At 44.7% G+C, this 13,364-nt stretch overlaps 1 protein-coding gene across 4 annotated transcripts in view; it reads right to left on the bottom strand.

The window, feature by feature from the left end:
* The window catches only part of tafa1b (TAFA chemokine like family member 1b), a 123,109-nt gene extending 110,020 nt beyond the window's left edge, over window positions 1-13,089 (bottom strand). Inside the window, exons 1-2 of one of the 4 annotated variants that reach the window (XR_003984478.1) lie at window positions 12,261-13,076; window positions 9,849-9,985 (exon numbers count right to left, since the gene is read on the bottom strand). Coding sequence is in view for 2 of the 4 variants with exons in the window: in XM_030421394.1 (XP_030277254.1) it covers window positions 9,849-9,972 (124 nt within the window). In the remaining 2 variants the exon portion in view is untranslated. Of the gene's footprint in view, window positions 1-9,848; window positions 9,986-12,260 lie in introns of all 4 variants that reach the window. The other 3 variants (XR_003984477.1, XM_030421394.1, XM_030421395.1) reach the window with 3 other exon arrangements.
* Between the last annotated feature and the right edge of the window lie 275 nt (window positions 13,090-13,364).

Raw genomic sequence — 13,364 nt, 5'->3', positions numbered from 1 at the left:
CAGTGATGAACAGTTAACTGTGACATCTCAACCATTCCTTTCCATTATTAGACGTCTGCTGTCAGATAAAGCTGTGATAAGACAATACGGTGCTGCCTCGGCACAGCAGCGGCATAGAAACATCCAGACACATCAGGCAAGACAAATAGACCTCGGCTAATGCTGACGGAGCACCCCGGGTGGAAAATGTAGACAGACTTTCAATCATTCGTATGACAAGTGCGGACATATTCAAGCTAGAGGATTCCTGTTTCCATAATTCCAAAGCCCATAATCAATTTTTGTCCCCTGTCAGGGCTTGAATGAAAGACTCAGTGGACCGTACTGAGAAAGCAAGTCACCTTGGCAACACATTGAATGTATGCATCTCAGATTTCATGTTGTTAGGAGTGTAAAAACAATTCTGAGATGCAGAAGGTGCAAAGATGAAGTGGCATTTGGTTATTTTGTGAGTGAGGTGTGTACACACTTAGAAGGTTAACGAGATGGGAGGAAAAAAGTCAAACCTGCATTTTGGGATGAGAAATGAGCTGTAAACACAACACTGACATAATATAACCTTTGAAGTTGATATTAACTTGTTAGCAAACAGTTTCCCCACACATATAGTTCACTTGGGCTGGAACATTAATGCCCCCCTCCACAACTACACAGCCATTCTGTGATGGAACACTGGGTTCCTATTTAAATGCTGCAGATATGAAGCAACGCTGGCATTAATTCATGTCTGTATCCACGTAATGAATGATTGATTATCCTGCAGTTTATATGGCAAGTAAGTGAGTCATTGTTTAGTCTAGAAAATGTTCAAAAATTGTAATGAAACGCTCATCACAATTTCCCAAAGTGACATCTCCAAATCACTGTTCGACTAAGCCACTAATCATCATTAGTCCAACCAATAGGCGAAAACCCCAAAGACTCTTCATTCACAATCACAGATGACAAAGACATGCAGCAAATCTTTATATTTAGGAAGCTGGGACCAGCAGATGTTGGAAATGCTCGAAAAAGACTATTTACCGATTGTCAAGTTGGCAATGAATGCTCTTTCAATCGACTAATCGTTGCAGCTGTAATGTCAGTGAACATGGAATTGATCAGGCCTGAGCCGAGGTAAAAGCTGAAATTAAGAATCGACGGTTCCGTATCTATTTCAACAAAAGTGAAACCAGAGAAGATAAAAACATGGATAAAATATCCACTTACTCTTGGCCCTCTATAACCAGGTACCTGGCAAAGACAATGGGTGTCATCATGTTATCTTTGGATTCCAGTAGCTGGCTGTTTGAAAAGAGATCGATTGCTAAAAATCATCTATTTTATACATCTCACTAAAGTGGTCTCCGAAGTTGATTGCGAGAAGAAAATTGCAGTGAAACAATTTAGAAAGTAAATTAGTAGTATGGTTAAGTCAACCTAATTTGACTGCCACTGGGTAAATGAGTTGCTGGGGCAAAGTGGGTCCTCTGCAAACAAAACACTCAATGACTAACATTTGTCCCCCGCAGTGGCTCTAAATGATGCCGCGAAGCATCTCGGCTGCATCACAATTACCTGGCAGTGTCGCTCTGTGCTCCATTAACATAAGCAGGCTATTTGACTTCAGCAAGACGCTACTAAAGGGCTTAAGGGGCCTAGAGGTGATAGCAGAGCTGCATAAGATATTGTATGAATAAAGATGGTAATGATCTATGATACAGTAACTTCCTGCTGCTCTGTTTAGTATACATAATATGGATGTGCTGCTGCAAGGGCCTGGGAAGAATAAAACCTGACAGAAAAAGCATAGAGGACTATTTAAAATAGACAGCTGGAAATAGACTTACTGTGAGACCCAGGCGTGAATCCCAAGGTGTTTCCAGACGGGGTTGTTTGAACACGCTTTGCATAGTGTGACTGGTTTGCCTATCTATATATCCTTCCATTAATTGGAAATAATTGTGGGACTGAGCCACCTCTGTTAAATAGCACCTGTATATTCTGTCTGAGACAATCATTTGACATCAGAGAAGAACAGGATCTAATTTACGACCATCTAATCTCGGGCAAGGCGGGGTAGAATACACCAGAGTACACGCAGTTAAAGGCTTGAAATGAGAGAGACCGCCAAGCAAATAAATACTAATGACATGGCAATATTGCCACAGGTGAATCAGAATCTGTTTGCAGACACAGGATATGAAGCTGAGTCATTCGTAGCTGTAACTGGAACTCAAACAGAAACACGCTAACATTTAGCTGCAAATGTATCACTAATACTCAGAAATTAATAGGTACAGTAGGGTGTGGGGGAAGTTTGTAATATGGAAAGGCAAATAACATCCTAATTGAGTGTTCTTCAAACCCTCTCATAATCATAGCTCATCAACCGTAACCAAGCAGGCCTCTCAAGCTATAAGTTCCTCGTGGTAAGGAAATGGTGTGCGAGACACTAATGAGCTGCACCCCTTATCTTAAGAGTTTAGAAAGCCTTTACACAACCAAAAACACAAGATCAAACGTATAAGGAATGGATTAAACTGTGTGTCTGGGCACGTTAGCATGTCCCGTTAACCAGCTTAATAGTGGTAACCTTCCAAAGGTCAGTGTGTGTCAGTAGGTTAGCTCATATTTTGTGGGGATACAGGTAATGTTGAGAAAATATAAGTTTAGAACAGGAACATACACTGTGAGAGAGCTAAATACTAATATTGGAGAAATATCAGCTCTTTATAAGGTTCTTGTTTTAAAACAAATAATTCAAGGGGAAAAGCTTTAAAAGTCTGCATTTACAACCAACTCCAGGTTTTTAGCATTAACTTGCTTGCTAGCTAGCTATAGCTAATTAAATCAGATAAAAACAGCTCCTCATTTCAAAGAACAAAATCCAACGTAGCAAGCTAAAATCATAAAAAATAAAATCAGTAACCTCAAAGATGGTGGATTGTGTAAAACCAGCAGGGACATGGGGTCATATATATAAGTAGAAATAACAGATTTGATAACCTGTTCGCTAACGTTAGCAATTTTCACTAAAATGACTGCCTTCTTAGGGCTCTGGTGCCTTCCACTTCCCTGTTTAAGTAAATGTATTCAAGATGTGCGCTGATATTTTCAGATGAATCAACACGTTTCTTATGGTGTCACACTATAAAACAGTAATGTTAGCTAGGAAGCGGTTGATGGCTAACAGGTAATTTTGTTGGTTCACCTTGACATATGGCCTGACGTCCCAACAGATTTTAACTACCAATGTCTGTACAGTTGTTGGATAATGAGGAAAAGCTACAATGACAACAATTTGTCAGATTCCCTACGTTTCAATGAATTGTAACGTGGAACACAGCAGTACAGCATTTTGAGTTTTCTCATCCTGAGTGTGAACAGCTTGACAGCAGACAGGGTGGCGTACCAGCCAGGCTTGGCGAACAGTCAGTTAGCAAGAGGTGAACCAAGAAAGAATATACAACTTCTGGTCTACTTTCTCAGATTAGACAAATCAGTGGAGCTCACCTCTAAGTGTATATCTGATTATGTGTGGAGGAAAAAGTCAAGAAATGGCACACAGGCCATAGAAAGTGCCAATTCAACCTCCACTCCTCCCTCCGCTCTCGCCAGCCATAAAACGCAGTGTAATAGGATTCCTAAGCTTTTCCAGTGACTGCTTCCACTATCACACAGACATTTAAGTGCACTAATCCATGACAAATTGTCTCATCTGATCCATGACAAATCGTCTGAGGGGCCGATAGAGACGAGGAGATGGAGGGGGGGAAAGGGTGGAGGGAGGTGGGGGGGGAGACAAGAGGATGGAGGGCTGGGGGGGAAGAGGCCAGGCACGGAGAGAGTGCCGCTCGGCACCTGAATGATCAGGCAGTTATTGCCTGGTTTTTAGAAAGGTTGCTTTCATTACCTCGAAGGGCATGCTGTGTGATAGAAAGTGCGATCACATCGTGCTGATGAGCTCGCTATGCCCACAGTTTTCAAAGCAATTATAATCCCATGTGGAGGTACATTATAGGATTTAAGTTGCTCTGTTGGCAGAAGGCAGGATTTGTAGATGCCACGCTCGGAAAAATAAATGTAAGTACATTGGTGTTATAAATAATTTATTTCACTTGAGATAATCTCGAAGAGGTGATTTTACATGATACACACAGCAGTGAATATACAAAACATGCCTACCTCAACCACTTAAAGAAGCTATTTGGCACCCTTGGACAGCAATTACTTGGTTGAGTTTGGGTTTATGTGTGTGTATATATCCATATTTATACTTTATATCACCGCCTGAGCTATTGCTGCCAGCCAGATCAAACAATTTATTCTCCTCCACATTATATGACTCAGGCGTCGTCCATTCTAGTGACTGTACTTTAATTGAATTTTCTTTCACCATCAATTCTCCCTCTAATTAGTCGCCACAGTTTAATGGGGATGTAAATAAAGCAGATTTAACGGCAAAACAAAAACACAGAGCGCCTATATGGAAAGCTGTGCCCCGTATGTGTGCGGATGGATCTGCCTTTCATAAAAGCTCTTACATCTCCACAGAAGAAGCGAAGCAGCAAGATTAGCACTTTGAAGATGACTGTGTGGGGGGGAAAAAAGAAAAAGGTGCGTGTTCACGTCTGTGTTTCCAGGGCTAGCGCCGAGTTCTTGCAATGAGGAGTCTGACAACTATGGAAATGAGTTCCGAGTTGAAAACAGTGTGCACATTCGGTTTGTAAACCAGTGAAGCTAATTTCTGAACATTCCCCAACACTGTCTGAAAAAAATCATCAATCTTCTGAAGCAGCCATCCGTTCTGCACTGCAAAAAAAAAAATCAATTCATACTATGTGTATGTATGGCTTTTTAGACTTCGAGCCCATCCTCATTTAGCAAGAGACAGCTATCCTATATCAAGTTCAAGGTTTATTTCAAAACCCTGGCTCTTGCCAGATTCCCCCCCCCCCGACAGAAAACTCTGGTCCTTAGATCTCGAGTTAAAAAAACAGCGCCTCAACAGAAAAACTTGAGCGCTACCTTGTTTTTGACAGGTTGTGTTCTGAAAGCCGGAGATGCATTTCTTAATTCAAGAAACACGCCCCTGCTTATGATGCACATTGCTGCCCTTGTATGACCATGTGATGCATCTTGGCTTATCAAAGCAATTACATGTTTTCTTCCACCTCAAAGAGTTCCCTACACTGAAGGAGCGTCATGGCACAATGAACAATGTGCTCATTAAAAAGCCTTCCAATCATCTGTGATTAGACTTTACAAGACGTCTGTAGTCAGTGGATGAAAACATAACAGCGGCACCACCGTCCGCCTTTTCAACTACATCATAGCCCATTTTGTGCCGGCCCGTGGCACATTTTTTTTTCATGGACATGCAAAATCAGCATGGCTGCCACTCACAGTTGAAACACTTTCAGCCTTTGATTATTTTAGTCTTTCAAAATGAACAGTTGGTAACTTCCTAATAAGGGGTTTAATAATATATGAAGTACAGTTCTGTAATAGTGCAATATACACAGTGGTGCCTGGTCGTGATGGCTGACAGAAAAAAAAAGGTCAAACAAAACGTCAGCAGCAGACTGCTATCAAAGCCTAACAGGCTCGTGGAGTTAGTTTTACAGCTGCTTCTGGAACAGGACTCATGTTGGTCTATTAGATCTGAGACTCTCTTAAACTGCCCTGTCAGAGTCATAATAAAACAAAGCAGTAGCTTAAGTGTTGTTCTATTCAGACTGCCGCTCTGGGTATTGATGCATTACATGAACTTGACGACTGTATATGCATACTTCGGCTGCACAGGGGTGAATTAATTCAGTTCCTGCTAAGCGTAACTTAATGACAACACACCGTGCAGACAACACACCGAATCTATAGTAACTTCAGCCAGCAACGCACTGACACTGTGAATTGGTTACACTTTTACTGACTGGTGATGGACTCCAATACTACGCGCTGTCAAGATTGGCCTGGTTTGTGCAGCAGCGGTCTTGGCAGTGAGCGCTTGTGCTCGCTGTGTTGGCAGGTGGGGAGAGTGCAGAGCCGAGCGTTTGTGTGTGTGTGTCATGTCACATTCCGCTCATCTGTCAATGTAGTGGATTATTTCTTGAGAGACCAGAATTGGCTGCCCAGAATCAGGCCGCCATCAATCTTCAGCCGCACTAGCAGGACGCAAGGGGTGGAGGGGTGAGGAGCGGCTGGAGCAGAGGCTCATGGGAAAGAAAGCGGCGCCGCTTCCTGAGCAGGTGACGGTGCAGTCAGGTAACTCGTTACTCAATCTCCGCCTCGGCGGTGACTATGCCGATTTGTCACGGATGCATTCAATGAAAATAAATAAAACGCAATCTTGAAACTTTATCTCAGCAGTCACATTTGGTTGTTTTTGGGTTTTTTTTGCATGCGCTGTCAGCTCAGGGTTGCAGACGGCATATAAGCTGATTTCTCAAACATTGTTAGATGCTTCAACCGGCTGGAGGATTACATCTGTGCCTAGCTCAACGTGACCTTCACTTCCCCTCCTCAGATGCCCACATGGCCCCTCTTCTGCGTCTCTTTGTCTATGTGGGACGGTGAGTGAGTTTTTGTCCCACTCAGTCTCTCAGACAGTCGGCCAGGCTGCTAGCCAAGATCCACACAAACTTATTTCAGGACACGGTTTCTCATTTCTCAAAATACCAACCCCCTTATTTCACTTCAAGGCTTGGCTTATCACTACAGAGGATGACAGAGTGGCAAAAGCATGCCGCATTGCACGATCTATCTGTCATCAAGCAATTTGAAGATAATTAATCAATCAATCCAAGATAACACACGATTTCTATTAACCTGTTTATCAGCACAGACATTCTGAATTCTGTATTCCTCATGCTTCATTAACGAAACCATTTTACAACTTAATTTTCTGTGCGGCGGACACTATATCGCACATCTTTTCATCATCCCCTTCAGAAACGCAAGCACATTATTAGATTACGGAAAAAAACAGCGTGGCATGAAAGCCGATGGATTTTTCAAGGCAAGACATCTCTCTCTTTTTTTTTTTTTTTTTTTTTGCTACGTCCTACATAGCCATGTCTATTTATATCCGAGGGCTCCGGCCTCAATGAAACCAGAGAGCTCCTCAAATTATAAAATCAATTCTAATTCAAATATTCATCATAGCATTTCAATTCAGAGAGAGCAGTTCTGGTTAGATCGGTTAACGCTACTCCGTGGCTGAGTAAGATTGATGTCGGCTTAATCCTCTTTAAAAAAAAAAAACACGATATACAGTAAATTGTTCAGTTGCCGAGCAGCAGAAGAGGAAAAGAACTGACGGAGATGTGTTCTGTTTGAGTGCCTGGTTGCGATAGGGTGTTAAATCGAGGAAGCTGCTGATTAGGATAGTCAAATATCACAACATATCCTCCCATTATGATTGTCAGATGCAATTACAACTGTCATCCATCGCAGTTTGGTTTGGTTGATTTTAAAAGTTTTTTTCTGGAGAGCACTTGTGTTTAAGAAAAGAACACTGTAATAGGCCTCAGTGTGTACGCTGGTGTATACTGTTGGGATCCACAGATGAATGTAGTCATTGTGGGATTTCAACTGAACTCTGATCTTAACTCAGTTCCCCACAATCCTTCAGGTCAGCACACCTAGGTGTCAGGCCCTGCCAGAGATCCAGCGGAGAGATATGAGAGGTTGACAAAACTCCAGCTCCGTCTTTGTCCTCCCTCTCTTCCTTCCTGGTCTCTCACCGTGGCTGTCCTGCCCCTGTGTGCTCTTCTCTACTGGACTTCACAGCTGCTGAGAGCAGCCAGCTATCTGCTGTGTCCCTTCATCGTGATCACATGTAAATCACATCTCATCTTATTATTTCTCATAATTTCTAATACTATATGATTACTAATCATATAAGTGAGACAAATTTTACCTAATTTCCCGTCAAGCATGTTTTTCTGCAATAACAAAAAGCTTTCATATTGGATGGTATCTGTAATCGGCCGATTTGTATCCGAAAACAAATTGGCCGATACCGATATATATATATATATATATATATATATATATATATATATATATATATATATATATATATATATACATAAATATATATATATATATATATGAATGATGATAGATGATGTTGAAAGTATCACCCTGCCCCAACAATACAGTAACCATCTCTCTTGTGATTAGCTCTCAGGTGACGTTGTTTAAAGTTGAGTGTCTCAGCCTAAGTCAGTCTAATAACGTTAATGAAATGCGAGACTACAGAGAGATTGAATCAACAGAGTGTGTGTTTGTCATCCGCCTCTGCAGTTTAAGACCCGACGCGTCCTGAACACAGCTGCGGCATCCCCAGAGGGCCCGTGAAAATGCCACACCACTAATGGCCTCGGTGAGAAAACGGTGTGTAAATGTGCGAGCATGTACATGTCCGTCCCCTCCTCAATGTTGTATGCTGCAAAGTGTGTGAGTTGATCTGTCTGACAGGAAGCCTCTCGGAGAACTCTCAGCCATAACTATCCCCTGCCTGGATGACTCCTCTAGAGCTACGTCAGGGTGGTGTTGTAGTTGGGGGGGGGGGGGCTCTTATTTTATTTTATTTTTTTCCTTTTTTCCCCTTTGGGACTTCTGCATTATTCAAGAGACACTTACTGAGCCTTGCACTTCCTTGTACATCTTTGGCACCAAGCTCGACTTGCCAACCAGTCAAAAAAGAAAAAAAAAAAGAAAAAAAGAAAAGAAAAACAGAAAAACTGGAAGAGAGCCTTTAAAAATTCATCCCGAGCTCTCTGTCGCTCATCCCTCACCCTCTTGTTCCAATTAACGGGAGCGGGATTCTTTGAGAAGTTTCGATCTATCATAGCTGGGATTTTCATGTGTCAGCTGTTCCCCGGCAAAAGTAAGCCAATTCTCCGACATGCCGCTTAAAGTCACCGATGTTCAACACAAGCGTGGAGAATTCAATGCTGGAGTTTTTGCTTCAATTACTGCACTTTTTTTTGCCTGGCAATGCAACGCACACACACAAAGGGAAGGCAGGCGGGAAGATAGCATCAATGCTTAACAGTCGCTTGGCTTCTGGAGAGAGAGAGAGCGAGAGAGCCACGCGCCGTACGAGGGTTCAGCTTGGGAGTCACACTCATTGTTAGAAGCTTAAAGAAAGTCGTCGCTTTGCTCTGGAAAACCATTGCCTTCCCCCCGTAACACTCCCACATACACCATAAGCAATGCTGGTAAGCTTCTCCATAATCAGAGAATTAGATCCGCCTCGGCATCTACCCTCCTTCCCTTTTGCCCCTACGGTGCGGGAGGCATCGCGCTTAATTGCCAAACGTTTCCAGTGCAAAAGGGGGAAACATAATTGTCATTTCCATCTAAGCCACAGTGATCAAAGCTCCCTTGGCTAGCCGCACAGTAATAGGGATTTTTGCCTACAGCTTGTCCTGCCAGCAAGATGCAGAGTGCTGTAGTCGAGAATTCACACACAAATCATCTCCCTACCAGCTAGCTTGCAGGGTTTGAAGATGCTCTCCCCCAGGGTCCAACAACATGGACGGGGTGTATGTTCCGTCCACAAACAGGACAAAATGTAAAGGAGATAGACATGAGAGTGACTGAAGCTAACCTGCAATTAGATGCATAATTATAAGTCTCCCCCCTTTTCCTCGTCCTGTATGACTGGGAGCATGGTGAATCATCATGTTACAGTACAGCGCTGTGACAAATCACTCTGACATACTGCAGCAGTCTCTCGCTGTTGCTTTCTGAACAGCCAAAGCCGAGAGCTCCTGCCCCCATCGAGAGGGCAACGTCTCGCTCTGCAACGCGCCGCTGCGAGGCCGAAAGGCTGACAAGAGAGGTGCACGTACCCAGGGTGAGGATGTCGGTGCGGCCGGGCCGGGCCACATGGTGCTGCTGGATGGTCTGGTAGAGCGTGGCCTGGCACAACAGCAGGAAGCCGAGGCTAATCCACACGGCCAGCAACCAGGACATGGTGAGGCCGGGTCTGCAGGGAGGCACACGGGGGGAAACAGGGACAGATTTACAACACCAGAAGAGAGACAGGAAGAAGTATACTGTAACCAGAGTCTAACACTCGGACCAAGATGTCTGCTAGTATGATTAATTAAAAGGGTATGTGGGTACTTTCTTATGCTAAAACAAGGAATGAGAAGAAAAAGGGGCGACAGCAGACAAAAGAGGCAAACAAATGATCACAAGCAACGTTAATTGCGTCAATATCCAAACCTGCTGCTGCCTGCAAACACCAAGATAAATAACAAATCTCTTTGTCGGACTCTAATATTTGTACAGTGTCGAGTATTTAATGCCCGGATAGTCTCAAAGTTTCAAATCGAAAACTGCATTTCTAAGCATCAGCAGTCTTCTCGCAGATTCGTTCAGCGGCTGCCTAATGGCTGCTGAGGGCCAGCATATGGAGACACGCCTTAGCCCTCATTGAATAATGAGGCTCTCCTCCTTCCCAGGTGTTATTAGCGCTCCTCTCTTCTTCCCCATTCTGTGGAATATTTAAAAGCACCATCCCACCGCCTCTGAACCAAACGGTGGCCCCTGTGTTTAGACTCTCCGCTGACTGCATCCTATTGAGCCAGACTCATTGGGAAAGAGAGAGAGAGAGAGAGAGAGAGAGAGAAAGAGAGAGAGAGAATAAAAAAAGACAGAAATATTCTTGCTTCTGAGAGGATTTCACTCACACAAATCATTCCCTGTGTCTGCAGGCACCGACTGCATTTGTTTTACATTTTCCACTGAGGTGGGGACTTTTCTGGGGGAGTCTGCCGCTCTAATGTAACGCTGTGGCACTAATGGGGCTTTAATGTTTGATTCTGCCGTATCTTAACACACAAGAGAATATAAAGCAGACTCGGAGCCCCCGGGGGAGCCTCTTCTTCTATATGAACTTCAAACCGAGGAAATCTCACATTTAAATAAGGAGTCTGACATGAATGTTTCACACGTCTGAGCAAAGTGCCGTGGTGGCAGGCCTGGTCCTGCCACAAAGCCTCGCGAAGCCACTGCTTGCTCTGTCGCTCCCAGCACCCACCGCGCGCTCAGATGTGCGCGTGAGATTAAAGCCATTAGGGCCACTGAATGTTGCACGTGCAGTCGCGCGCCCGCGCTGACATTGAGGCTGCTCAATATTCAGCGAAATTTACGCATATAATTATCAACAGCGCATTGTAAATCCCCACCCCTGCACTGAATCCAACCTAATCCGCGGTTTTGGTGGTATTGTGAACAGGTCCCGTGGGTATGTTTTCCTCTGCCTTTTTATTTCTTTCTCTCTTTCTCTCTCTTTGTTTTCTTCTTTCTAACCACGCAGTAGTGTTTCTGCTCGCCGGGCTGGCCGCATATTCCAAAAAAGGGTTCGTCGCGCTCGCGTGGTTAGCAGAATATTGCACAGAGACCCTGAGCTCTCCTCCTGGTTGTCGGGAGCCAGTCTTGCCGAAAAAAATAAATAAAAAATGTGCTTCCTGCCAGAGGTGTTGAGGACTTTTAAGAGAAACTACCGAGAAGCACGGTAATCAATTTAAAGTCAGTTCGAATGAAAAAGGAAGCAGGGAGATTGAATCAAACTCTTGCAGCCTCGTTCGTTTCTCTTTTCACACAAATGCCCATCTCATTTTGGTTTTTTTTGTTTTGTATGTGTGTGTGTGTGTGTGTGTGTGTTTTTCTTTTCCACGCGTAAAGGGGGCCACTTCACTCCGACTTTTGTTGGATCACGCCAAACGAGAGGCGACACATCTTTTAAGCCTAATTGGCAAGTCCAGCGAGAGAGCGCCAGCTGTAGTAAAGTGCGGTCGAGGAACAGAAGCGGCAGACACACCTGCAGGCGCGCGGTGCACCTGCGCGCAACGGTGATTTGAGATTGTCACGCTCGTACTGATTCCTTCAGCGAAAAACACATGTGTCTGACTGAGGATAATACAGGCTCCTGAACTATAATTATAATAACCACCGCGCACTTTATGTATTTAACCCTTCGCGCTGGCCGCCATTCGTTGTTTTTACGCGAGAAATGCAACGTATGTGCGCTGTTCAAGCATGTATATAACTTAAGTAAGATTGCTCTGAGAGAATACGTATACCATGAATAACAACACCTGTTTCCTTTCCACGTATATCACCGCTGTCATCCTTTCCAACAAGCTGTGTTTGGCGAGTATCCCGAGACACACTTCGTCGACCCCCCAACACCCCACCCATCCCGTCCCCAAACACCAGAGGTGTTCCTCGAAAGTCCCCACACCCTTGCTTACCTGAGCAGTGTGTTCAGGAGGAAAGGAGCTCACTCAGAATCACAGCCTGCCTGCCTGCCCAGCAGACTCACTCCTCTGTCTTAAATCCATCCATACTTCGAAGCCAGGGATTCCCGCCTGAAATTCCAGCACCAGATAAGCGCAACACGCCACAAAAAAAAAGGGGGGGGGGGGGGACTGAAATGCTCTTCTTCCTCTTCTTCTTCTCCTTCTTCTTCGTCAATAATCTTTCCTCTGGACCCCCCGCTGCTGCGCAGCTCCTCGTGAAATCCGTGGAAAACAGTCACCAGAAGCAAAACACCCAGGGGTCTAAGTCACAAACTGGCCGGGATGGGAGGCTGATCATGTCACTGCTCCATCAGCCACATGCGAGCGAGATCTGTCGTCCCTTCTCCTTCTTTCAGCCTCCGTCAGTACACTCCTATGTCTGTGATGACAGGGAGCTAATTTACACGCACCCACAAACACGCACACACGCGCACACGCACACACGCACACCTCCGACTGGTCGTCTCCTCCTCACGCGCGCGGCGGAAGGCTCCAGTGGAATGACTGCTCTGTCTGCTCTTGGCTGCGTCCCCCCATTGAGAAGCTGCGCTGATAGTGTGAGCCTCAGTCCTCTCTCCAACGCACTAAGTAGAGAGTCTGTGTCAGAGAGAGAGGCGGCGCGGGTGTGTGAGTGAGCGTGCGTGCGTGAGGGAGAGTGTGTGTGTGCGTATTACAATGTAGCCCAGCTGGAAAGAGAGAGAGAGAGAGAGAGAGAGAGAGCTGTGAGAGAGTCAGATCACATGTATTAAAGCAAGACTGCCCACTTCTGCATCAAGACTTCATCAGCAAATGAAGCATGTTCTATGAACCCACCCCTCTATACATCCCGTTCGCCACATTATGCATGAGTGTAGCCTTTAGCTCACTTTCTTGTGTGCCACGTGTGTAGTAGTGTGTGGGTGTGTGTGTGTGTGACTTGCAGAGGGTGTGGAGGGGAGGATGACTGAATGTGCCTCTTTTTAGTCATCGCCTTCCAGCGTTTGACGGGTGAAAGTGAAATATGCTCCGAGCGCAGCACTTTTAATAGAAGGCAGCGCCTCATCACAGCTCTGCAAT

The sequence above is a fragment of the Sparus aurata genome, chromosome 6 (genome assembly GCF_900880675.1).
Source record: "Sparus aurata chromosome 6, fSpaAur1.1, whole genome shotgun sequence".
Lineage (NCBI taxonomy): Eukaryota > Metazoa > Chordata > Actinopteri > Spariformes > Sparidae > Sparus > Sparus aurata.
Note: the sequence above shows the minus strand (reverse complement) of the source record. Positions and strands in the feature narration are given on the sequence as shown.